General features: G+C 41.8%; 1 protein-coding gene across 5 annotated transcripts in view; it reads left to right on the top strand.

Moving 5' to 3' along the window:
• The window catches only part of nav2a (neuron navigator 2a), a 214,332-nt gene that overhangs the window by 124,824 nt on the left and 61,896 nt on the right, over positions 1 to 27,612 (top strand). For 3 of the 5 annotated variants that reach the window (XM_086294410.1, XM_086294409.1, XM_086294407.1), the window contains 5 exons: positions 12,475 to 12,592; positions 16,137 to 16,189; positions 24,857 to 24,929; positions 25,922 to 26,165; positions 26,354 to 26,410. In XM_086294410.1, coding sequence (XP_086150536.1) covers positions 12,475 to 12,592; positions 16,137 to 16,189; positions 24,857 to 24,929; positions 25,922 to 26,165; positions 26,354 to 26,410 — 545 coding nt within the window. The remainder of the gene's footprint in view (positions 1 to 12,474; positions 12,593 to 16,136; positions 16,190 to 24,856; positions 24,930 to 25,921; positions 26,166 to 26,353; positions 26,411 to 27,612) is intronic. The other 2 variants (XM_086294411.1, XM_086294408.1) reach the window with 1 other exon arrangement.

Genomic DNA, 27,612 nt, shown 5'->3' with positions numbered 1-27,612 from the left:
TCACTATTTATTCTCTCCACTGCTATCAAGGGAGCACCGATCATCCCTTTTTTGTCTTTTGTGCTCACTTTTTTGTCATGTATGGGGTAGACTGTCGGGGGAGGGGTGGTAGAAAGGTTAAGAGGCCTGTCCCTTTCTCTTGCTGTCCCCTCCCCATATGACCAATAGTCCATTGAAGAGGAATAGCACAATGTGTTGCTGTGGGCCAAGCATGAGGGGGAATCCTCTCCTGCTTCTTCTCCACCGCGTTTGGTTTGGCTGCCTCTCAGAGCGGCAGCAGAAGCCGCGGAGCGCCTCTTGCCTTTCACCTCCTGCCTTTATTTTTCCCTCCTCCTATGTCCCAGAGTGGGTGGAGAGAAACTGGAGGGACTGAGCTCCTTCCCCCCCTCCCAGGCATACAGAGACCTGCTGGGGCTCCAGCAAGCAGTAGCTCTTCTGTTCTCCCTGGATCTCCAACGGTGCACCCAGTCGGGATTCAAACTTGCAATTGGATTCTTTTTTAATTTGTGGATTTTTCTGTATTTTGCTACAGCTCTGCTCAGTGCAGGTTGTTCTAGACCTGCTACAAATGGCTTATATTTTGGTTTGGCTGGGCAAGCAACAGTCTTCCTCAGTGTGAGGCAGGTGTCTCTGAGGAAGGAAACTGCACGACGTAACATGAGTGTGATGTTTTGCCGCTGGGAGCAGAACAATTTCACCATGAAACTGGTAGGGTGAACACTTCCAGATCATGACAAAGGTCAACCACCCATATGAAATCAGAAAACCATGCATTTCAGTTCTTGACTGTGCATATAGAAAAGTATGTAGGCTTCTCTCTGTTGTTGACAGCTCTTTCTATTCACGTCCTTCCCTGAAGCTGTAACATCAGAACATTTTTTTCTTCACTTTGTGTTTATGTGTCAGTAAAAGTGCTTGTCTCATCAGTCCAAAACCTTACCGCAGCTACAGTGTTAGCTGTAGTGGATTAGTGGCGGTCGTTTTAATATCAGAAGAAAATGCTGAAGGCATGCATCTTGATTTCCCCTCACCTGATACTAGCTTCACTTTGATGTCTGCATGGAAAGTTAAAACAGGCTTATCTAAGGCTTTAAACTGAGTTGTGTAGCACATTTGTGTGCGTGCGTGCGTGTGTGTGTGTGTGTGTGTGTGTGTGTGTGTGTGTGTGTGTTCCCCTTTATAGCATTTAAGGGGGGGAAAAAATCAGGTTTGCTTGCGGCTTTGTTGCCTACTGTTTGGTGTCATATAAGTATGATGGCACAGAGATGGTAAAAATTCAACAGCATCTGGGACAGTGAGATAAAACACAGGTCCGGTCAGGTGCAGGTGGGTCCTGTGGTGCAAACAAATGGGGGGGGGGGGGGGGGGGGTCTGTGTAATGACTGATGTATATGATAAAAGTAGGAAGCAGCAGATTTAACAAAAGTCTGTTAGGATAATAGGCATCCTGTTGAGTTTACACGTAACGACGGAAGCGGACAGAACACACTCTTTTTCTTTTCTCTGTCTTTCTCCACATCTCTCTCTTTTTCAGCCTTGTTCCTTATCTGGATCTCCTGTGAGCCCAGAGAGGAAGGGGAGATGGAAGCAGAGGAGGTTATTGCCAAAGCCTTGAGATGAGCTGATAAGAGGGCTAGCTTAATTACACACTGCTAACCTACACACAACTCAAATGAGGAGGGGGATTGTGTGTTTTCCATGTGCCTTTGTGAAATAGAGTGGGGCTGACAAAGGCACGCACAGCCCAACATGTGCACACACTTAGAGAAATTAAAATGACCTTTCTTTTTATTATGAAGTATAGTCGATGTCCATAGTTCTCTCTGTTATAGAACAGGTCTATTGATTATTTGATTGTCAAGATTCTTTTGTCGATGTGTGACCCATGCAGCATAAATCAAAATGCGAGAATGATGTGCTTAATACTGATCCTGAGTCATGCCAGCATATGCAGAGGAGTAAAACCATGTTTTTGTTTTCAGTTACGCAAATAGTTGTGATGTTCTACACCGTCAAGGCTATACCCATGCATGACAAACTCAAGCTCTCAATAGCACACCGCACCCACGGCATGCCGTACCTACCCCTTCTTAAATTATTCTTCTCTGAAAATTCATATAAGTAAACTCAAAGCACATCTGTTTTTTCCTTTTAAAAACTGATGTACTTAGTTGCATTTGATAAAGTCAAGTGGCTGATCCTAAGAAATCACAGGTACATGGCATGCACTGTAACCATAATGCACCCAAACATTTGGTTGAATAGAAGGATGTGAAAGCAGCAGCAATCTTTGGCCAATTTTGAACTGAAAAAGCTGTGGAATTTAAAATCAGACTCAAAGGTATAAAGATTGAAGGTTGAATATACATTATACAGGGCTTAAAAAGTAATCGTATGGTGGATAAGTGCTTTTCCAAATGCAGGAGAGTTAAAACAACAGCAGTGGTATTGTAGAGTTCTGGAGCTCACACCTCAGATGCTGCATATATCTGCTGATTTTCAAGGACCACGATGAAGCTGTTTCGCTCTAACATCACTACGAAAATTGCCTTTATAACAGCTGCTGTGCCCTCATGTGCATCAGGCTGCATGTCTCAAAATTGATGTTGATTACATGTTGCGTAGCAGACACTGCTGTGCCGTCTCAGCCGTGCACGACTTTGGGGAATTTTGACGTACTCATGATTCACTTCTCTCTCATATGCTGGAAGAACCTTTCTGTACATTCACAGATCTCGCTGCTGGATGCAAATGCTCTTTTCTTTGTATCGATTACTTGATGATGTTTTTCAGCCCGTGGTCTTCAGATCACTTTTGACAAGTACAGGTGCCAGCACATACTCACTCCGTCTCTTGGCCCTGTTTCCTATCTTCTTAACAGCACAGCTCTGGCCAAGTCGTTTGTCTACATGTGCCTAGTATGGCCTCCATGCCTCACAAAGCCACATGTCTTTCATGTGCCAAACAGAGAGTAAGCAAAGGCACGAGGGCTTATTTAAAGCTGGCCTGGTTCAGTTTTCTGTGGGTTAAAGCCACTTGAGAGGACAGTGTGAGTACACTGGCATGGAGTGGATCGCTGCCAAGGGCCTTACAGACCATGAACTAACCATAGTGTATCCTGCTCATGACACCAAAGGAAAAGCTGCAGCCACAGATACACTTTTAATGAAGAGGAGAGAAAAAGAAAGCAGCACAAATGCCTTTGTGCTGTTTTTGTTTGTTTTTGGTTTGGTGGGATTACTGTATGAAGAACATGCACCTCGTACTCCGTCTTTAAAACGTTTATGTTTGGTTTGTCAGGACGGATGATGGGAAAGACACCCAGTAAACTTTTTCCACTGTAGCAAAGGAATGTTTAGACATTTAGAAGGCTTGTGTTTGAATGGCTTGTGTTTGGAAAGGGGAAAACTTACTGCTATTTCCAGGTAATTTCAGGTGTTTTTCATAGTATGGTCACTGCAACCTGTCTGGTATATAAGAATAATTATTTTAAAAAGAAGAAATAAGATAAAGATAAATACATATAAAACTATTTGTATTATTAGTATTATATACCTTTTTCTTGATTTTTTTTCTTGAATTGCTTCCCTGACTTAAGCTTGCATTCGCCTCTAGTTTTGTAGTTATAGTACATCATAAAGTGTTGCTATGGAAAGTCTGTTTGACCACCCACTGGTCAAGCATTGAAAATTTCAGTGTTAGAGCGCAGGGCATGGCACAGCAGCTGGTAGAGCAGACTGTTGTCATTTCTGTCAGACCAGGACACCTTTGTGATGCTTGTTTTCTCAGAAGCCATCTGTTTGTGTCTGCTAGTGCTCACTGAGAGCTGTGCAGAGAATTCCCTTTGCCCAGTGCTGTGTTTCTGTTTTTTTTTAAGACGAGCAAGTTTCCTGCATTCACAGTGAATGTTGTTGAGACTGTGTCAGAAGTGACAGAAAAATATACCACTGTTGGGTAAGTAGGATGCCCCTATGTACCACTCCCACCCCTCACTTCTTGATTGCTGTGTAAGTGACTCAGTCCATCCATCATCTCCCACCAGCCATCTGCTAGCCAGCCCAGAATGGGTCAGAGGGGATGTGTTGCCAAATGTCACCCTCAGCCTGCAGCAGCACGGAGGGATGCTGAGTCCTCATCGATATGGCTCAGCATGTCTAGGCAGCAGGAGGGGTCACCCACAAAAATACGTTTTCTAAGTAGTTTTTCAGGGTGTTAAAGAGGTCATCCTTTACTTTGGAAAAAGTGGGAAAGAGAAATCTTAAATGCATGTATTCATCCATGTTATATCACTAGAGCATAATTCAGCTGCCACAGGCCAAGAGGTGGGGTACACCCTGGACAGGTCGTCTGTCTTTTGCAGGTCTAACACAGAGAGACAGACGACCATTCTCACTCACATTCACACCTATGGGCAATTTAGAATACTAAGTTAACCTAACCCCAGATGTATTTGGAAGAAGAATTAGCCAGATGGATGTGGATTCAAGTCCGCGACCTTCTTGCTGTGAGGCAATAGTGCTAACCACCGCGCCACCGTGCTGTCCCACAAAAAGTCTTTAATGTTAGAGAAAACTGGAGGGTGTATTTGTCTTTATTTATTTTAATACGATTTAGAAGTCATCAGATTAAAAGCCCGTAGAAGGCAGCACATTGCAGTGCAGATATGTGTTTTCTTAAGCAAAGCATGGAGAGTTTCTTTAGTGAAGCTGCTCTGAGACCCACACTTGAAGTTTGTATTTGTTTTAGTGACATTGTAAGGTGTGAGGTCCCTTTGTGAATGTGAAGCAGCACACTGCTGATGACATAAGATGATGGCTGGATTTGGGAAGTAGCACAGCCCACCCCTGACACCTGAGACCAATCGTATTTTTGTGTTTGTATTTGAGTGTGTGCGTGCGTGCGTGTGTGTGCGCGCCTGCTGTAAAGTACAGCACCAGGTGTGCATGAAGGTCACTAAAGTGTCCTGTCATTAAGTGTGAGGAGCAAAGACATCCATCATATTTATATAATCTGTCTTCGACACAGGGAGCAACGGTGTGCTGTGAAGCACCACGAACAGTAGGAAACTTCAGAATCTGATTTCTTTCTCATTGCCTGAATCAGCAACAGTTATGTTCCCCTAGTACAACAGAAGACACGGCTTAATTGAAGAACTGTTACATGCAGGTTGGGCCACCGATAATGTAGGTAACTTATGTAGGGAAAGCCTGACAGTTAACGGTCTTTCACGCTGGAGTTTTGGGTTTTTGTCTTGTTTGTCTTTTCCAAACACAGCAATCCTCCCTAACACAGTTCTCAAGTATTAAACATAAAAGGTTCCGTTTCTAAGTTAGTTTTCTTTTGACAGTCTCTCCACTCGTAGCAGAAGAAGGAACTGAGTCAAGGTGTCTGACTCAGTGAATGACAGACAGTGAGGGAGGGAGGGAGAGAGGGAGAGGGAGAGGAAGATTAAAAGAGTGTCAGACTGTCTGAGACGTCACTATGAAGCTGACTAAAACACGGTGAGATAAGAGAGAAGTACATTTATGGAGGAATAAAGCATGCCCCTTTCCTACAAGCAAGCCAGACAGACGTTGTCACAGAGATGTGTATGTGAGGGGGGGCACACAGCATGACCACTTATCTGTTCCAGTGCGCACGAAGTGCTCTTATCTTTTGGTCTTTTTGAAGCTAAAGGATTTTCAAAATCTGAAGTTATCTTCACCCAGATATTCGTGTTTATCGACCTGTGGCCCCACATGGCGGGGTACAGCGGGCTCAGGGTGCCAGCCAGAAGCTACAGCCGCTTCTCCTGTGAAGCCTACAAAGTGGTAAGAAACCAGGGAGTACTTGTGTCAGGGGTGTTATGAAAGCTTTTTTTAAATACTTATCTACCTTTTGGTGAAGATAAAACAACATAAGAAATGATAGAGAGTATGCATTTACTTCAGGATTTAAGAAGGCAGACTGGGGAGAGAGTGCAAGAGGAAAGGTCAGCTTGAAATAGACATGTCAGGGGTAGAAACTGATCTCCAGGAACAGCATGGAATTATAATAGATTCCTCCTTACCGAAATGGGTATGCTACGAGTTTAATAAATGAATGGAGTCTCAGTGCTGGGATTTAGTTTTGCCTTATAAACCCCTAAATAGTCGCAGGAAGAGGCCTTCAACTTAGGTTGGTCTGTGTTTGACGAGGTAGATTTCTTTTGAAAAGGTAGAAGAAAGCATTGTTATCAGAGCATGTCTTTTGTAGACTCAGCACTCAGGGCCATTACCTGAATTATAACAAGAGCTGTTTAAGTCCTGGCTCCCTATGAAAGCTTTTTGTGAGAGATAGCACTTTATGGCAGCTTTGGTCCTGCTGCGTTCTCCTTAAAGTTCTTGCTCATGTTGGTAGATTAGTTCATAATGGCGTGTTAAGCACAGCGCTTTTTAGGTTGCTTACTGAACCCTGAAAGTAATAAGGGTAATAGTCCTGAAGTTATCAACATAATTGTTGCTGCGCCATCGACGTATGTGAGAACTGTGCTTCGAAGGACAGACCTCAGGTGTTGTGGTTTAATGCCGTGTGAAAATGTGAGAAATATTGCGGCTGGTTTGTGATTTTTACACTTGAACTTCAGTGGAAAGACTAAATGGTCCTCGACAAGTGGAGAAAATTAACACACCTCTCGGTTATGAAACAATTCGAAAACCTTTGCGGTTGGAAAAAAAAGGAAACGCATCATTATCACCAAACTAAAAATATACAAATCCAAAATGCCAAGAAAACATTTTGAGCATATTGCTGAACACATGTGGTAAAATTAGACGCTTCTGTTTTTGGAATGCGCAAATTAAACAAAAAGTTCTGACAGTTTTTTAGTGTGTGTGTAGGGGAAGCCTGATAGCTGTGTGGTTATTTTAGTATGTTTACTGTAATTCCATTAACTCTAATATAACAATAATTTGGTATAGAATTTTATTGATGATTGTCCATTGCTAGCTAAAATTTCCCACTGTCCTTAAACATGCAAACACTAGAAACAAAGTTACGCTGCAATAGGCCCAGGCTACTGACAGCTTCCCATGATGCACTGAGTGTTTCTTATTCTTCTCTCTGCATTTATACATTTATCCATCACTTGCAGATGTCTGCCCCTTCCTGAGGCTGGTTCTGATGGAGAGTTTCTTGTTAAAAGGGAGTTTTTCCTTTCCACTCTTGCCAAGTGCTTGCTCAGATCAGAGGTGTTGTCTGATTGTTATGTTTTCTCTGTATTATTGTAGGGTCTTCACATTACAGTATGTGTGGTAAAGTGTGCTGAGGCGGCTGCTGTTGTAATTTGGTGCTATATAAATAATACTGAATTCAATTCAATTGAATATGATCAAAAAAACGGTTGATAACCAAGTTTTAGGTACTTAAAAAAGTCACTTGCAGCAGAGTGAGGACAAGCATCAGATTAGATAGAGTGCAGTGTTTACTTTAGTGAACAAGTTATCATTTCTCAAGTGAGTGAGTGCAAACAACAGAGATAAAAGAGCAAAAGAAATAAAAAGTGTTTGCTCCAGCTGCGTGAGAGTTTGAAATAAGCAAACATGCCCGCAGGAAGTACACAAACACATCAGTCTGTCTCATCCTTCTGTCCTCAGCCGAGTGACATTTGCCAAACTTATGCATCTGAACTATTCAGTTTTCAGAAAGTGCCCTTCAAATTGAGGGCACACTTCCCAGTGTGAGGCTCTGGCTGCCCTCAACTTCTATTTGACAGGGCCAACCGAGCACTGCAGGGATGGCCTGTGTGCGTCATGCCCTTCTGTAGGCATCCCACACCAGCTTGGTGACTCAGCAAGCTGAGGCAGCAGGGATGCTGGATGTGAAGCAGATCTGTGCGTTTCTGTCAGACAAAAAAAAAGGAAAGATGCAGCAGTCTGAATGACTCATCAATGTTTGTTAGAGGCTTTGAAGAACTGATGCTTTTCCAATTTTAAGCCTTAAAGGGAACATTATTATTATGTGAGCACGATGATGCAGTTAGGTCCAGGCTTTCATGGCTCACTGTTGAAAGAATCTTTTGACTAAATGGCAAGCGATGAAGAGAAAATCTACTGTAGACTCCATACAATCGCACACTGATACCAGACTGACTGTATAATGGCAGCATTTATGTCAGGTTTCAGTGTTGGTGTGCTTGAAATGCTTTCAGTGTTGCAGCAGAAAACAAATAACTGAAGTGAGATAACTTAATCTTATTGAGTCTAATTAAAACAAATATTGACAAAGTTTAACCAAGTTGAAAAAGGTGATAAATAACAGTTTGTTATTCCAATACTCAGAATGTCACAAAATGTTAGAAATTGCAATAATATCTAGAATGAAGTATCATGATAATATCGTAACATGGGGCGTCTGGTGATTACCACTTCTACATGATGGATGGACACAGTGTCTAAGTGATTCTGATGGTTAACACTCCAACTCCAATCTCAATGTCTTTCTGTAGTTTCAAATCCAGGGTCCTTAAGCCCAGGGCAAAAACAGTAGATATCTGTAACTCTCCAAATACCATCAGACTGCGCTGCTAATTGTTACTGTTATATCAAAGAAAGATGCAAACTACCGGTAGGCCCAGATTTGGTTTATGGAGGTGACATATTCCCAAAGCAAAATGTCAGTAGAATTGATAGGCCACATTTTACAGTTTCTGTAAGTCCGTGACATTGTGAATGAGTCAGTGTCATGTTGCTTTCTCTGATGATGGGAACGTCCCTTACCACAGCTCCAACTTACAACTCCTAAAACGACCCCCATTACCCCCTGATGGCAATGGGGGTAATGGGGGATTTTCCATTTTCCATCTTAGAAGATGCATCTGCATGATCCCCGGCTGCCACAGTGTTGTTGACATATGGCTGTGACGGTACTGGTGAGGAAGATAAGAGAAGTATGTTCTCCCAAGGGAAGTAAAGTTATTAACAAGATCGTTTTCATGATATTAGCAGATACATGTACCAGAGATACAGAACATGTAAGTCATTATGTTGGTGTAAATGCTTTCATATTTATGGAACAGTGTCATTTGTATTTTATTTCATGATAAGTCCCTGTTTCAAGTATTATAAATGATGTATTCAGAGGACACCCACAATAGGTTATGCTTTCAGGTCCTCCACTTAGTGAGTTATTGGTCTGAAATGGACAAGAACCTTCTAACTTAGAAACTATAATTCTTACAGGTGGGGGGTAAATATAAAATATTTCACATTTGACCTCTGACATTTCCCTTAAAGTCAATAGATTTGCCTGATCAGCTCAAAGTGATATAGAGCTATTTAAAAATAAGTGTCTTTGTTTGTACTGGCAGCATTGGGAATGATACTGGTATATGGGGATTCTAAATATCACATTATAGATTGCATCCAAATATCATGTCATATTTGACCCCTGACCTTACCAAAGATTTTACAAGTAAAATAAAAAACATAAATGTTTAAAAATTAGAAATCAATAGTTACAGATTTTTGATACTTGAAATGTTTTGTTTTCAGGTACGGTATGTGTACTGTGTGCTCAGTGACCAGCTACACACAGAAATGCCAATAATGCCACGGGACTGTCTGTTGTAATAATGTTAACTGCTTATCTTCTTATCTGCTTAGTGATTAAATTGTCTATATATTATTAACAGTGGTTTAAATTAAAGACTGAACCGGAATCTGTTGTATCTCATCTGTGTTTGATAGATGGATATTGAATCAATATGGAATTAATACTTCTCTTCATTAAGTATTCAGCCTGTTAAATTGCCTCCCAGATCTGATGTCTGCCTCTCATCACCCATCACTTTTTCTTTAAGCAACTTCCAGATCACAGAAGCTCCAATAAATGTGTGGTTTACCACACATGATTCCCATTATTGCATTCTTTCTTTTTCCTGTTTATTTCAAAGTTCCAGTTATGAGTGAGATCTTTGATGTAGATGCATCTGACTTATGTTGACTGATTCAGTTGGACAGCAGCGGGGTGAAACTTGAAGCAAATGATGCATCACTGTGGATGGCCCTGTTATTAATGCTTAATTGAGTTTCTGTTGACATGGTGAATGTAAGTTCAGTATTCGCTATCCTTTTATCTCTGTTTTGGTCTCTTCCAGGTGGTGTTTTTGTGAAGTTGTACTGCAAGTTAGACCTTTCACATATATATTAAAATATTTATTTGCTTCAGTTCAAAATGTTCATTTTTGATCAAAATCCCTGTGGTCACTGTGAAGTTTGCTTCTTGAAAGCAGCACTAAGTTGCATCAAGCCTTTCTTTAAAATGAAAATTTTTTACCTGTTGCATTTGAAGCTTGAGCTGCCCGAGTTGGAAACATCAGAGAAATAAAGTGTGTTTTGAAAAGTTGTCTCTTTCGGGACTTAAAAGGAACCTGTTGCTAACTTATCTCTACCCTTGCGACAAGCCCATACCCCCTTCTCCACTTGCCCTCGGGCCATTTGACCTCCCCTGTGGTTTACAGCTCCGTGAATGACAGCTACCCATTTCACCTCGTTTTTAATTGCAATCCAAGCCCTCCATTTACCTGCCCAAAACTACTTCAAAGAGCGCTTGCACATTCACACAAAAGCTCTTCAAGATTGCACTTCCTTTTTTCCACAACCAGCTGAGAGTGTGAATGGATCGTCTAATCCAGCAGCTTAAAGGCTTTTTTTAGTTCAGCCTGTCACTCAGAACCTTTTTTGTTGTAACTGTGCGTTTGTGTTTGGGAATGCAGCCCGTGTAATTTCAAAATGTCGCTCCGAGGCGCTTTGTATTTAATGTGTGGTCGTGTGTTTGCATCGTAAACCTTTTGCGTTTGAGCTTGTGCGTGATGATGAGTGTACGGATGTGCGTGTTTATGAATCTTTTTGAAGTGCTCGCACCTGTTGTAAGACTTCATGAGGGCAGTGATTCATCTGTCGAGGCAGAAAAGCTTCAGGTTTGTTTACAGTGCAAATTCAAAGAAAGAAGGGTCACAACTGTGCCACACACATCACCTCAAGCATGTGCTTTTAGGCTTGACCGTTACAATGCCATGCACTCACTGAGGACTGACAGATAGACTTGAATTTCACAGTGAAGTGTGTACTGATGAAGTTTGCTTGCTTGTGTGTCTGGATTTTGTAAGTCAATCAGTTTTGGAATTTGACATTTATGCCAGCAGAAACTACTTTGTGCTTGACCTGCATCCCATTATCTTAATACAAGAATCTGTCAGCCTGACTAATCATTATTTTTCTTCTGTGGAAAAGAAAGATTAATCAAAAGCATAAACTTTGTACAAAGCAGAGAAGGAACATCTGTCTGAAAATCAGTTTGAGGGGTACACCAAGCTGAGTTTAAGAGATGGAGGATCCAATCACTGAAGCTGGATTTCTAGTTTACTTGGCAACGAAGAGTTGGAGTTAAAGTGCCTGAATTTCAGGACCGGGACCACGCCTCCAAACACGCCCCTTCCGGTTCTTATTTATATATGGATACCCCAGTTCTACAAGCTTTTTGTTCTGCCAGGCTTGGGAGCCGCCGCCAGTTCCCTCTGAGGCCTTCCCCAAACCCCAGCTCAATTCATGTTTAAGCCATTCACCTTTATCCACTAAAAACGCTGTCAAGCCAGCTAGTGAAATGAGATTACTGCAGAAAGCTGACAGTTACTTAAACATGCTGATTGACACTTCCCTGTCATGTCTTAGTGGACTGCAGGTCCCTGAGTTTGTATGAATGCAAGAGTGAGACATGGAGTGAGAGGTGTCTTTATTTAGAAGCACATGTTTCAAATCCCTTTGGGCTCCTCTGATGTTGCACTTGTCACACAGAGACTGCGCAGTTTACAGACAAGCTTGACATTGCTGCATATCAAGATGGGTTGATGACACATCCATTTCTTAAAAAAACATCTCCTTCATTTTTAGGAATACCCTTCTGCACAACTTCTCTTCAGCCACTTCATTTTTTTTTACCTCCTCAGAAAGAGAGACTCACTTCTTATGATCACAGAGGGAGTAAAAAAAAGAGAGTTTGCAGCTAATTATGAGGGAAGCTATTCAGATTATTCAGATGCGTTCTCTACCAACACCCCCCTCCTCCCCCCATGTCCTCTCCTCCCCCCCAGGCAGTGAAGGGTCTTTTCTGTCCCCAGAGAGTGATGTCAGCATGGCCCATTGAAAACAGCCGCCGTGTGCTCCGAGATGAATGCCCTGGCTGAGCACAATGGCCCCAATTTGAATACCACGCGGATATATGCCAGATCGGAGCCCCCAACAAAAGAAAAGAGGGCTACTCTGCTCCCATTCAAGCATGCTGTTATTTTATTAGTCGTAAATTTGCTTCATCCATTTATAGCTTTTGTAGTTTTTCAAGTGTTTATGGAGTTTGAAACACATGGGCGACCTGACAGGGTCGGCCCTTTTTTTTGGACAGAATTTTATTTTTGTTGGCACGTAACTGAAACACCGTGCTCGTGTTTGTGTCTGACCGCAGATTTACACGGACTGGGCCAACCACTACCTCGCCAAGTCAGGACACAAGCGTCTGATCAAGGACCTGCAAACAGACGTCACGGACGGAGTGCTGCTGGCTGAGATCATACAGGTCGTAGGTAAGGAAACCAACTTCTGATTCCAGGCCCTGCTGGAAGAAGCCAGCTCTGATCAAGTGACTGCTGGAGAAAAATGCGAGCCACGTCATTACTTGTTTAGATACGGCTGACCTTTACCAAATAAATGGTCGCTTGCAAACATCATCATTAACTACAAACTCATCTTTTGTTGAGGTGATACGATTAAACCATTTTACTCTATTATATAATGTAATATTGAACTATAAAGTAGATTTTGCAGCTGAAGTAGTTACTTCCACAAAGGACCAATAGTCAGGAGAAAAACACTATTGTTGAGGAAAACTTTTATGAATTTATAGACAGTCAGTGAACTACAGTCTGTAGACTGGGAGAATGTATAGAAGAGAAAGGAGAACAGTTAGAAGAGTGAATATAAATATAAATCAAATAAATTTAAACTTTCTGAAGTTTGTGCTTTGCCTTGTCTCAACTCTTTACAAACCAATGTCTTATATTGTGTTTGTATTGTTAAGCATGTTTTTGATTCAGTTATGTTCTCAAAGAGTCTTATGATCCTAAATCAAATTAAGCAAGCTTATAACTCAACAGCAGCAGTTATACACAGTATGCAGCTGTTCAACCCACTGCTGATCGTCTGTGTTTTTGACCCATGCTCTCGTCTGTAAAATCATCATCATCATCAGCCTTGTCATCTTGTCTGGCCGTCCTCAGCCTGTCATTTCATCTGCCGGCAGCCTTGCAGCTAAAACAGGCAAACACCAGCTGACCGGTGATTCAGCATGTCAGTGACTCTGCTCCCTGCTCCTCCCCCGTGTCTCTGACCCAGATTCTGTACATTTTATGCTATGAAGACCTTTACTGTTCTCACACTACATCAGTTGTTGCATGTGATTGTGTTTTAAATTAGGTCATGAAGTCCATGCCTTCGTTCCTGAGCCTGGTTCTGCCGGAGGTTTCATTCTGTTAAAATTTAGTTTTTCCTTCCTGCTGTCGCCCAGTGCTTGATTATAAGGCCTTGTCTGATTGTTGGGGGGGGGGGTTTCTCTATTATTCTAGGGTCTCTTACAATATTAAGCACCTTGAGGCGACTGTTGTTTTAATTTGGCACTATATAAAGCTGAATGAGCACTATAGGTCTTTTTGGGTTATACGAATCTTCGTCTGTTAAAAGGGTTCCAGGAAAATCCAGTTGTTTTCACACCTGTATGGTGACTAAAGAGCAAGGTTGGCATTATATTGCTTTGGGGATATGCACAAGCATAAATGCTGACACAAGAATGTGGAACTGTTCTAATGCTACTTTCCAGCCTGGATGTGGTCGTGTTTTTTATGATTTATTCTTATGAAAGTTTGATGTTTTGACTGGGTAACATGGGACCATGTCTTGCTCCTCTGTGTTTGTTCAGTTAGTATTAAATAATTCATTAGCAGTGAACCTGATTATGGAGCTCAAGAAATGAAAGTTTTGCTGAATTTTATAAGTGAAAGGTGGCTCTTGAGTTTCTGCATTGTGGAAAAAGTACCTGATGTTAATGCAATCCAGGCTGGCTACAGCTTTGCTCTCAGATTAAATCATTTCCAACCAGAGCCATCCATTCACCTGTTTTGTACCTCCTTTCTGCCTGCTGCTTCTTGTATCCTGGGAAAACCTCATGCCCACATAGTGTGATGAAACCAGAGCAGCTTGCTGGTGTTGGAACAGCCGTAAAAGTTCAGAGGCCTGGCCGGATATGACACCTGTTTAGCTATTTGACCTGCTTAGATTCAAGGTCAGGGTTGACTTTCACACAAGCCTCCAGATCGATTTCATCATCAGTTGTTTTTATGAATATTTCAGAGGGTAATCTGTCCGGTGAAATTCAACCAAAATTAAGATATGGCTTTGTCCTCTGTTTCTAGTCTTCTCCAGTAATCTAGCTGTTGTATAGCCCAGCTGCAGGAATGTGAGCTGTACATTTATTTGCTCAGTATTCACAAGATAAACTGTGTGAGTTTGTTTTTTAGTTTTAGTTTTAAGTGTGTCCCAAAATCACACAGTACGTGTCTCTTGTGGGTGTTGGTGTCTACAGTGTACAATTTTTAGGTAGCACACAAACCAAAGCCAACAGTAGTAGTGTTAAATCACTGATAGTCTTGTTAGCACTAAACTATTTTGGAATTGCTTCATGCCAAATTTTAATTCTCAGTATGAAAATGACGTGCTTTAAATGCACATAGAGAGAGGTAGTATCCAAATACATGCTGCAATACCAAGTTCATAAAAGTGAAAAACCCCTTGCCTTGAAGGTCATCTTGACCTCTTGAGCTCTTCCTGAGCCGCTGCTATTTCTAGATCACTTCCTATAAGTCTCCTTCTGACCACTTGTATGAGCACCCTGTGATTTCACCACAGACCTCAGTCTTGGGCAGGAAACAAACATCAACTGCTCTTTAAACCTGACCAGACTTCCGGGATCGGTGTCCTTCCACAAAGATCAGTAGGGCCACCAGGAGCATGCTTGCTCTTTTGGGTTTTACAACATTCACTTATCTTGCACCATGAATTTGTCCTTCATGGTCAGACTGTCCTGGTGCTTCAGTGTGAGAACAGAAACCACGAGACCTGCAGTGGATCCTGTTGTGCGCCATTGTGTGTACAAAATATACAACATGTTAAAAACAATTTTTTTCATCACCTGCTTCTTTTCCAAAGTTAAAATTCAGGCTTAAAGGTCATCATCTTAAGAAACAGTGAAGGAGATCCATAGACCTTCTGTAAAAGGAGTCAAAGCTTGACTCCTATGGAGCGAATAACAGCAGCACTACAAGTATAGCAGTGTTGCCCAAGGAGGACTTTAAAACGAGTATGGTTTTACATTTTTATGGGTGGAGTTGTTGAAGTTTCTAATTGCATGTTGACCTAATTGACCTGATAACACCACCAATTAACTAACATAAACTGAAAATTAAATCAGTTTTAATTCACAGTCCAAAGTGTATGGGAGCTATTTATAAAAGCCCAGTAATCCCAGGAGTCTTCGTCATTTCCACTAAAACTGAACACATTTCTTTCATATGTGAATTGTAAAACAAAACCATCCACTTCACTGGAAGAACAGTGTTTTGTGCTGCTGTATGGTGTAAAGGATGTGGTCCTGACATGTAGCTGCCCTCTAGTCTCCACCGTGCCTCCTGATGCAGGAGTCTGTGCTGTTAGCACAGTTGTCAGCTGTGAGCTGAGGGCTGTGTCTCAGCTGCTGTGGGCTGGGCCTTCTAATGGACGGGAGGGATTCTCAACACCACACACACACAGCAGCGCAACACTCCTGGTTGGGCCCCCAACGGCCCCGCTCCCATTTGCTATGACCAGATAGCATTTCATGTGTCAGCGGGAGGGGATAGGAAAGGAGGAGAGGGGGGATCCCAGTCACTGGCATGAACACCTCTGCTCTCTGCACTCAGCCTGTCACTGTCTGGGACACACACATCGGGATAAAGGAGAGGATTACATTAAGTGAACACGCCTGAAAAGAGGTCTCATTATCTCTTCTTTTGTCTCTCTGTCTCTTCTGTCTCTCCTCAGCCAATGAGAAGATTGGTGATATCAATGGAAGTCCCAAGAGCCGTTCTCAGATGGTAAGTGACCGACCAAGTTTGTTTTGGCAGAACGTTGAGAAATTTACCTGCGTGTTTGTGTGAAACAAACCCAGCTCTTTGAAGTCCCATCTGATCAACTTAAGTGGCCCTCGCTAGAAACTGCGGCACAGAAGTCCCTGGTAAATAGTTGTAGATGTGAATAGTTAGCCCATTTATTTTTACTTTTGTGGTATGGTGTGCAGTCATCCGTGAAACCTCTGGCTCAGACTTCTGGATTTGGCTCTCAGTTAAAAGCATCGCAAGCTTTGGTTTTGGGGCCAGTTTTGCCTCTTCATGTTACACATGATACACATCCAAAGAAGTCAGCATTCCTCACATCTTCAGGGGTAAAAGCAGATGGAGAATATGAGCACTGATTTAAAAAAAAGTTCAGAGCCAGTTACGATGTGTTTTTGTCTGCAGTGATAGTTAGAAGGTACATAGGTGGGATTGCCTTCTTGACACTGTTGGTGGCATTTTAGCGGTTTTACAGTTTAGTGCTCTCTGTGGGAAATGAACTGAGCATCTCAAAGCAGGGCTGCCCTCCACTAAATGCGATGGGTCATAAATTGGGACAGTGTGCCAGCTGAGGGGACTATTTCTGGCCACCAGCCAGACTACTGAAGCCTACCAAAGCACCAGAGAGAGAATGATGGAGACACCCATACACACCCATATTTAACAACTGAAAAGGAGGTGGAAGCACAGCTGATCCCTGAGCGTCACTGCACACACATACCCACAGTGGAGCCATATTACTGTACTTATGAGGGCATTCTGCTCTGACTGATTGTAGTTCTTCTTTAGCATTTGGTGGTGTTTTCATTTCATTCATTTTTGATGGAGGTCACCTATGTCCTGCCATGTTATTACATTTATTTCAGAATTAATTATATATTAGAGAGCTTCTGTAAAATTCTGACCTTTAGTAGAGAGCGAGGGTTCACACTATGATGCTCATGGTAAGCTCTGCATTTATCATTCCTGAAAACGCAGAGAAGGGGTTTGTCCACGCAAGAGCCAATTATTCTTCTTCTCTTGGGGTTGCTGAGCATCACTGATTTGAACATGTTTTTCTGTCCGGCTGTGTTTGCGTGAGTAAGTTCATTAGAACCAGAATCAGTGAAACACTTTATATTAAATATAATGACCTAAGAAAAACATACATTAATTGCACATTGTTTGTTGCAGTGTTTATCCTGGACAAGCATTATAGGAACAACACCAACACAGAGTATACAAACTTTTTACATTTTTACAAGCGTTTGAAAACATTTATTAACTCCCACTGAAAATGGTCTCGACTCCATCTCCACTTCGCTATCAGTTAGGTCTTTCCCATTAGCCGTGATTACACCCCCAGTTCTCCTGTAACTGAGCATCTTGAAATTTTGGTCTCCATGGTCTGGACGTCTCTGTGGGTTTCTTATCAACATCCTGTTTAGAGCTCTTTCACATCCAGCTCATGTGACACAGCAGCTTTTTCTTTTGCAAAGCGAGAGGATTGTAGCTTACCTCTGAGACAGAACAAGTGGTTCCAAATGGATGGTGTATCTTTTACGGTGTTGTGATTCTTCATAGACTCTGTTTGCGTGAAAGGAAATGGTTTGTTTCTCTGTTTTTATAGTGTTCATTCAGTCAGTGGGAATTGTTTAATGGAAAGCAGTTGTCAAAATCTCGCTTTAACTTTGCACGCAGACCCGCAGATGTTGCAGTATGTGCGCATGTTTGTCTATGTATGTGAATGTGATTGATTCTCTGTGTATAGTCTCAGTATTTGTGTCAGCTTTAGAACCGAATCTGAGCATTCAAACAGCGCTAAGGGTAGGCATAACCGCAGCAATTATGCAGAATGTCTGCTTTGTGTATCGTAGTGCTGTCAAAACAAACACACACAGAGGTTCTGAGAGTTTATTTAGCAGAAGAGTGTTTAGAGGAGTGAGAGAGCTCTTTTTTTTTAACCACACTTGATTTCATTGTTGAAAAAAAATCTGCTGCCCTTCACTAGTGCTTGACTCAAGCTCGGCTTCTGAATGAATAAAAATGGAAATAAGCTCCATCAGTGGGATAAACTGTAGTGCATTCACCTCACTCACCTGCTGCCTATCCGCACAAGTGCCTGTTTCTGTAACTGTCACATTCTTGTTGAAAGAAACCCCACTGGCAGATCATCCCTTTGCCACCCAGTCAGGCTCTGTGTGTTTGTGTGTGTGTGCGTGCGTGCGTGCGTGCGTGTGTGTGTGCGTGTGTGTGTGTGTCGTCTGCCTGCCTGTCTGTGCAGGTTTAGTCCAGACTGATGGTGTTGATTTGACAGTGAGCTGTTAAAACATCCCACGATGGCCCATCACATAGGGAGACACACAGACATGATTACATGGGGTGTCTCATTCAGGCGCCCACCTCAATGGGACACCCCCCCCCCCCCCCCCCCCCCCCTCTGGTTGAAAGTAGTTTCAATTAAAAAGTAAACTGTTAGCAATTTTCAAAAGCCAGAATCACCGTATGAGATTCAAGATTCATGCGGCATGTTTCAAAACACAGATAAACCCATGGCATCCACATGATGTGTCCAAGATGTGAACACAGAGGGAGTGAAGGTGTGATTGTGCTGTGAAAGGCTTTCTGTCTTGATTTTATCTTTTAGGGAGCTGTTCATTTCCCCCCGTCCCTCTGTTCTTCTTACTCTGTGTGCTGGACTGATTGGTTCTCACCAATCAGCCATAAAATAAAGAGGGTGAATTGAGGAAGTAGACTGGCAGACAGCCACACAGGTGGTTAAAACCAGCAGGACCAGGTGTTTAATGGACTTGATGAAGCATAGAATGAATGTTTATGTGCTCAACTGTCTGTACAATTGAGCTTTTCTTTATAATTCACTGCGTGTTTCACCTTCAGGTGTGGTTTAAGATTGGATTGTAGCAGGTGAGAAAGCACCTTACCCTGCAGTGTCTTTATTATGTTTTATTCAATCTAAAAATGTACACAGAATTGTGCTGGTGTGTCCATGGATGCTTATTTTTGATGTTTTAGCTGGTGGAGCTTTACACAGGTACACAGGGCAAGAACCAGAAGGTGTTGGATTAATGCTTAAACAGGCTGGTTAATGTTTGATCATAAGGCGTTACACTTTCTGTGTGCGTTTGAGAGAGAAATCCCCGAGTGTGTCAGCTGGTCAGAGCTCAGGTGATCACATGGTGGATTGGAGAGAATGAGCAATCAGAGTTGCTGTTGCTAAGATACCAAATATACCAGAAGCCAAATAATATTTTTCAGCCGGCACAGGCTTATTCACCCTGGAGATGTTGTGTCTTCCACATGACTTCTGCTGACCCATGGGCTGCAAAAGAAAGAGCACCTATAGCGGTGGGATAAAATAAGAGCGACGTTACCCTGAATAATGCAGTTCGGTTCAACTGTTCTCAATCAAAAGCTGCCTCCATATAATATTAACACTTTTTTCTGGTGCTGTGATAGAGAGGTAATCTTGTAATGTTCCACAAGGTATTTGTATTATATTGTCCAACCTTTGTATATACACTGTGTTCATTTGTGGCTTAACAATTAGTCTATTCATGGGAGATATGACACAGCCGTTTTTAATGGCTTTTTTTCCCAGGAACATTTAAACTTTGAAAAATGTGGCCTTTTAAGATGAAAGCCTGGGGGAATTTCAGTTTGTGTGGGTGCAAGCCGATGTTAGCCTGAATCAAAACCGTTTCAAAGGAACAATTAAAACATAACAGTCAACTTACAATAGCACAGATATCCTGATATGACTGCCTCAACTCTCAAACACAACAGTGAGTATGTAAAAATGAATTTTCAGATGGAAGAGGGCTCAGTGTGCTCCCTGTTACACCGACGTGTGTGAAGTTGCATCATGGTGTGTCTATTCATGCTGCTGCTGCGCCAGAACATTTCTGTTAAAAACTTGAGCGTACGTGGTTTTCTGTCAGAATAGAAAGAATTACTCAGGTACGTGTCAAAGTTCTGCAAGTGGGTGGCTAGATGCAATCCATGAAACATCCCGAGTGGGTGAAAGTGTGTGTGTGTGTGCGCGAGGGCACACACTGATGGATTTAACAACGCACAGTTACACACACATGCTGACGCAACGTGTTGGCTCACAGTCTTAACCAGCCAGACTCTACAAGAACCAACAGTCAAAAGGTCAAATGACACGGAGCTGTCCGGAAACGAAGCTCGTGTCGTCACATCATAGGAAAAAGGTCCAATGCATCAAGCCAATAAGGTGTTTCTCTAAAATATAACATTTCAGCCAAAAAAAAGGTTCCTGCCTCATTGAAGCAGAAAAATGTAATTTGTTAACTGCTGTTTTGCAAAAAAATATGTGATTTCATTTTGTTACATTTTTTTTTCTTTTAGTGGGAAACTGTAATGTACCCAAACAGACCAGCTTCTGAATTAACTTCGACCGTTCATAGTTAGGGGTAAAGTAGGATATTTTATTGCATCGGGATTTTGATGCTCATAATTTCAGTTTTACTTCCAAATGAAGTGATGAAGTGTTTCAGACGAAACCACAGCTTTAACAGCTTACGGTCTCACAGTTTGCTGTAGTGATGTTGTGCTTTGTTCCCAGATCCCTGCGAATAGAAAAGCATACAGGTAAATGCAGAAGCAAGACTCAAATTGTGGTAAACTATCGTGGCTCAAGAGTTGGGAGTTCGCCTTGTAATCGGAAGGTTGCCGGTTCGAGCCCCGGCTTGGACAGTCTTGGTCGTTGTGTCCTTGGGCAAGACACTTCACCCGTTGCCTACTGGTGGTGGTCAGAGGGCCCGGTGGCGCCAGTGTCCGGCAGCCTCGCCTCTGTCAGTGCGCCCCAGGGTGGCTGTGGCTACATTGTAGCTTGCCATCACCAGTGTGTGAATGTGTGTGTGAATGGGTGGATGACAGGTTGTGTAAAGCGCTTTGGGGTCCTTAGGGACTAGAAAAGCGCTATACAAATACAGGCCATTTACCATTTATAATCCTCATCAGAAGGCAGGTGTCAGTCTTAGAGTTCTCACATTTATTGTAGTACATCAATCTGGTTAAATCTTATAGCCTAGTTTTGGTCACTCTGATCTGCTGGTGCTCTGCTTTTATTCTGACTGGAAGACTGACATGTAAACAGTAAATGTAAGAGCCGTTTTGCTGCTTGTCGGTGAAATCCTGCTTCACACTCATAATACTCTTGCTCAAGCATACTCCTCCCCCCCCCCCCCCCCTCTCTCTCTCTCTCTTGCTCTCTCACTCTCTCACTTGCTCTCTCTCTCTGTCACTCTCACACACTCTCTCACACACACACACACACAAACACACACACACACACACACACACACACACACACACACACACACACACACACAATAGCAGCCCTGTGATGGGAGGAAATGTTTGTTCAGAGCACTGTTGGCCGGCTAGCCCTGCACTAACGCTGCCAGGAGCCGAGCAGAGCAGAGAGGTGACAGTGGCTCGGATCGAGGTGTGAAGCTGGGCAGAGGCAAACTGCAGGAACATGTCACACTTTCAGGCAGGTATGGGGCTTCCCTGCAGATTTGTTGTCTTATGCTGACAGTGAACGCTTTCTTGTTTAGAGGTGGGGGTTTTTCTGGTTGTCAGTAGATTCTCTTCTGTACCATATAAAATTTTGAGGCTATAGCTTACTGCCCTTTGGCAGCGTGGGCGCTTCGTATACACTTTTCCTTTCACTTCAGTGTGTCTGCAATCATTTATCAGCCGGTTATCTTGGTACAAAGTTTGCACAGAGCAGATTCATGAGAGCAGTGACCCAAAAAATAAAGTGGTGACAGACACAGACATTGCATTCCTCTTTCTTGTTGTTGGCAACGTTTTGCTAATCCAGTCAACAGTACTAACGTGATCATCCATATCAGTCATCCTTTAACCAATGCTGTTTCAGACATTTTCTTTTAAGCTGGATGATCATGTAGTATTTAGATTCCTGGCCAGCCTTAAACTAAGTTTAACTTCTATGACATTGGAACACTCTGCCTTACAAGTGTTACAACCTTTGATCCGATTCTAACTCATTAAATATCCTGAATGGACTAATCAGTGATATACAGTAATTAGAACATATATTTAGTGGTCTGAGTAGGATTTCAGGCTACAGCTGATGTTCCGCCAGCTTTACTAAACTGTTTTTCCTACACGTTTTAAATAGCAGTAGAGGTTTCAGCATATTTACCCTGACCATGACACTTATGATGGGGTGTCTCACTGAAGTATACATTCTGAGGGTTACTGCTATTTAAGCTTCAACTATAAAAGGCTGCTTACAAGTTTAGGCCCAAGGTATTAAAGAAGGTTTTCAACAAGTTTATTTTTAAGGACCCGGCAGTATTCAGAGAGGACCATAACCTGCATTCCTACTGTTCCTTAGTTTACTGCTGTCCTACGTTGAAGGACTGCATGTGCCAGGCCTGCTAACAGCTGTTTCCCAGGTCAGAGGTCATGGAAATGACAGCAGGGGCAGTGGTGCATTTTCAGTTCAGCCGATGACCTGAAGTCAGATGAACTCTTCACACACTGGCATGGCTCAGATATTTTTGGAGCTTGTTTCAAACACTGAAAGCAATGAAGAAATTGTTATCAAGCCAGTATTATTGAAATAATACATCCAATATTCTGTTAGAGGTTGTAACATTATTGTGAAATTCATAGTATCATAGTAGCAAGTCTATCTGCTAATAACTAATAATGTGGCTCTAAGAGCAGTATGACTGTGGGGTTGACTGATAAAGGAGTGCTAGTAAGTCCTTCAGCAAGGAGTACTTCCTGCTCAAGTTTTTTGCTGCTGACTGACAATTACAGTAGCCTGGACATTCCACCTTGATGATGTTGCCCTTGTTCACATGCAAATTGAGTGTAATGCTGAAACTTTAATGACGTAAATGCTGTCCTCTACACCATCTTTGCTATCTGAGCTACACTATTGCACTGCGTAAAACACAAGAGAAGGAAGGAAAAGAAGTGAAGTACACCACAAAAGGGAATCCAAGTATTCAAACAAGTTACTTTGTAACATGTACCCCCAACTGCTGGTGGATGTAACTAAATGTGACATAGTACAGGATGGCAGCAAACTTAGTAGTAATTCTGTGGCTTCTGTGGTTTAGTAGTGCACTCATGGATTTACCTACAACATTTGCTGTCAGACATTTTTATATTTTTACAAAGGCAGATGTAAATGAGTTCGTCACCTCATAGCCGGAGACTTCCTAGCAGGAGAAGCACAGTGGGAGCTGTAGGTCAGGTTATATTTAGTTGGTGCATATTAAGTGTAATCATGTCATTAATCATTACTGTACAGGACCCTTCTGTTTGCAGCCCACACCCAGGCTCATTTACAAAGAACACAGTTCATATGTATTTAGGTTTGAAACCACTTGCGGTATCATTGCTGTGTATCTGTGCTCCCACCCTCTGCTGTAAAGTTCTATTGAAGCTTTCAGAATGATTTTTTGTCAATATATTGTTGCAGTGTTGCAGATTAGGCTCAGTGCATTAGAAATCTACTCTGTGAATAAATAGCATTCTGAAAAGATTCGGCCCCTCCCTAACCTTTGTGTACAGTTTAAAATTTCCACTTCTCAAACAGTTTTTATTGTTGATTAGTTGCTCTGCAGAGACTTCTACACAGCTAGTAACTCTGTGTGTAATATGAGAGATCAATGACTGTATAATACTGATATATCTTTTGTTGTACCCTGTTTGTTTGCTCCCCACCAACAACAACAGTTGGTACACTTTGATCGCACAGTCATTCATCAGATCTACCCTGCTTAATGACTTGTTTTATGCGGTTTACCTTACGATAAGGTGCGCCAGCCAGCAGATTCTGTGTATAATGGGTCACATGGTCTCTAAACAAAGCCTGTCTGCCTATCAAATCCTCTCACAGTCCAGTGACAGCTCAGCAGTCTGCTCATGTTGCCATGGCTGCTGTCATAGCAACTGAGTGACTATAGATGTTTGCTTCCTCATAGATCAAGTGATGTAAGTGTGGCTGGTTTGAATTCTGCTTTGGCTATGTCACTATGTGGTCCAATTTACTTCTCTAGTATAGCACAGCAATCTCTGTATATACAGACGCTCTCTTCTACTCTTCAGGACCAGTTCATACTTTTATATGTGCCAGAAACTTGTTGTTTTAGTGCCATTTGTTTGTTATAAATGCTGATATCCCAAATGTCACAAAACGCCTTTAAATGCAGTGCCGTGTAAACACTTAACACTCAGGTCTCGTCACATAAAACTTGCCAAAAAATTGTCATGATGACTTTTTTGCACGAATCCGAAGTTGGATACAACACATTATTGAATGATCAAAAAAAGCTTATTTTCCATCTTAACTGTTTTTGGAGTCATCCTACCTGTCAGATCAGTGATTATTAAATGATAAACGATCTGCAGTCCCAACAGTTCTATCATTGTCATTGATATTCAGCACCTCTATTTACTGCTTAAGATTTTGTGATGCCAACCTTTGCCTTATGTTGACTCCCCCAGATTTGTTATTGTTGTGAGAGCCATGCAAAAAGCTAATCAGTGTGGGTGCTCGTATTTCACCATGATGCAAATTTCAATGTAAATGTACAGTATGAAGAATCATGCAGCTGTGACTCTCTCTCTCTGTAGATTGAGAACATAGATACCTGCCTCAGTTTCCTGGCAGCTAAAGGAGTCAACATCCAGGGTCTGTCTGCAGAAGGTAAGCTGGAACCACAGATTTATTCTTTCACATGGAACATGAGAGTTCATCCTGAATCAAGCTCAGGCTTAGTTACTAAATAGAACTGATGCCGCAAGAAAGATAAAACCTCAGAATTGGTACACTGATTTTTAAAAAAAAAAAAATTTATTAGCAAGCTCTCTCCAGGAAACTCTGTATTAATGCAAATGAAAACATTCAGGGCTGATTTCACAACACATATAACTAATGTACCAGAAAGCTTACAATGGTACATAATGATGTTTAAATGTAGCTGTTGTCAAAAAAAAAGAAAGAAATTCACACAGGGAACTGAGAGACAATATTATTACTGGTGCTAATGCAAAGCTGAATCAAACAGCAGCATCCTATTACAGCAAGAAACACATGGGGTCCATTCACTGTTCTGTTAGGAGAACTTTGAGGTGTATCATCTTGCAGTTCAAGAACAATCCAGAAGGAGAGCTAAAGGCAGCAGAATTAGATAGAGGAATTAAACAGAGTGTGACATATTTGAAATGTCAGTTTCAGATGGGGCTGACCATCTAAATAAGGCCCAGGGCCCAGAATCGGGCTGGCAAAGACATGCCAATGTTTCTCACTGGACAACTTTGGAAAGGAGGGGATAAATTTGGACTTTTAAATGGATTAATGCATTGTACAGCTTTATACAGCTACTGATTCATGCTACACTAAAGTAATGAAATACTAGATAAACAATTAAATTACAAAAATGTTGCTGTTTTTCACTATCTACAATAAAATAGAATATATGGTTTGATAAGCAAGAGAGATGATCTCCATATAAGAAAACAATCAAAATGCCATGAAATCATTAAAAAAACCCTAGTAGCTTATTTTCCAAGCACTAGTATGGTAAATGTGAAAAATTGTTGCAAACTTCATCCTCTATTTTGTTTTCATCTCCCCACTTTTTCTTTCTACTTTTCTCCTTTTAAATCATTCACCCCATCCTTGTTTCTGACCTTCAGAGATTCGGAATGGCAATCTGAAAGCCATCCTTGGCCTCTTCTTCAGCTTGTCCCGCTACAAACAGCAGCAGCAGCAGGCCCAGCGGCAAAACTCCCAGCCCACCCTCCCACTTGCTGCCCAGTCCCAGAGCACACACCCTCCACTGAGTCAGCAGATCAGCGCCCCGGCCCAGCTCAGCCACTCTCTGCATGGGACTCCTGCCATCACATCCCAGAAAGCAGCGCAGGCCGAGATGCAGTCCAGGTGAGGCTAACTGGAGTGAACAAATGTGTCCCTGTGGTGTTTACTTTCTTCACGTGCCTGCTGTTGTAATCCATCATTTTGACATTTCTATCTTCCTGTTCGCACTTTTTGTCATTTATAACTCTAAACCTGACCTCTCACTGTCTCTGTCCTCTTCCATATCTTTCCTCTCTTTTCTTCTCCTCTAGGGATGGGTGTCAAAGTAAACTACTCAAGTTTTCCCTTGGTCAGAAAAAGACCTCTAGGTCAGCTCTTGTGCCTTTCTAATTTCTTTCTCCTTCCCTTCTTTCCTCCACCACACCTCCTATTCCGTTCCATTCCTGGAAATAGGTTGAGATTGCCCCTAATCAAGGATAGCATTTCTTTCGCGCTGTAATGAGTTTAATGTTGTTTCTTTGTCTGTGATTAAGGGCAATCTCTACTACAAGCACGATCTATTATGCATGAGTGGTAGTGTTGGAGCAGATAGGAACAAAAGCTCCAGGCTCCATTTTCAGAAGGCCCTGTCTCTCTGGCAGCGTGCCTCATTTGGCAGGCCTGCTTAATGGGCTGTAGAAGACCTTTAGATAACCCTTAAGTAAATGTGTGCGTGCTTGTGTGTGTGCGCGTGTGTGCTCCTGCAATCCCCCATATAATATGACATTAATAATTAACACAGAGGAATCTGTGGCAGGTCTGTAATGAGACATGTTATATTTATCTTTGGTCTTACTTTTTTTTTCTTTTTCAGTTACATTAGCCTCCTTATAGCATGCAGCATCATATGATGTGATAACGCACCTTGAAATTTAATGTACCATTTAGTTTTGCATGCTGCCCCATCCCAGAATATGTTTACATTGCACCTGCCCGGATACAGCACCTGACCAAACTAAAGAAATGCCCCCCTCTTCTGGTCAGCATGTGCAACTACATCATTTATCAAAACACTTTTTAAACTTTTTTTTTTTTTAAATTGATTGATCTTAATTAAGATTTAAATGACTCTCTGGCAGCATCTGATAGCGAATTTTAAAAGATTTTAACGATGTGAATTGTTTATATTAATGCTAGCTGCTAATATTGCGGTGAAAGGTCTATTTTTCTTTGTTTTGGAATAAAAATTATTGTTAACTCAGTGTTAAGATACTGAGTTAACAGCAAAACATGGTGCTTTTGAACATAATGAGTGTGAAAGAATCTAAGTGAAGAGAAGAATTGCTGTACAATTTAGTGTAAGCAGACTGTTTTTTTAAGGGTTTTCTTTTGGTAAGTTGGTTGTATCCAAGTAATGATGTGCTGTTAGCACTAGTACTTCATTTTGAGAAATATTTAAGTACTTTTCTTTGTCTGCATTGCACTTTTAAGAGTGTAGAAAGAGAAAGATTTGCGGAGTAGATTTATTCTGGAATTTCTTTTCACACTATAGCCCATATTAAAATTAAAATTTAAGAAAAAAGTGTTGCTC

The sequence above is a fragment of the Aulonocara sp. 'chitande type north' Nkhata Bay genome, linkage group LG1 (genome assembly GCF_057382095.1).
Source record: "Aulonocara sp. 'chitande type north' Nkhata Bay isolate Kocher_YH1m ecotype deep benthic linkage group LG1, A_spYH_male_GT1.1, whole genome shotgun sequence".
Taxonomy (NCBI): domain Eukaryota; kingdom Metazoa; phylum Chordata; class Actinopteri; order Cichliformes; family Cichlidae; genus Aulonocara; species Aulonocara sp. 'chitande type north' Nkhata Bay.
The sequence above is the reverse complement of the archived record's forward strand: the minus strand, read 5'-3'. Positions and strand labels throughout refer to the sequence as shown.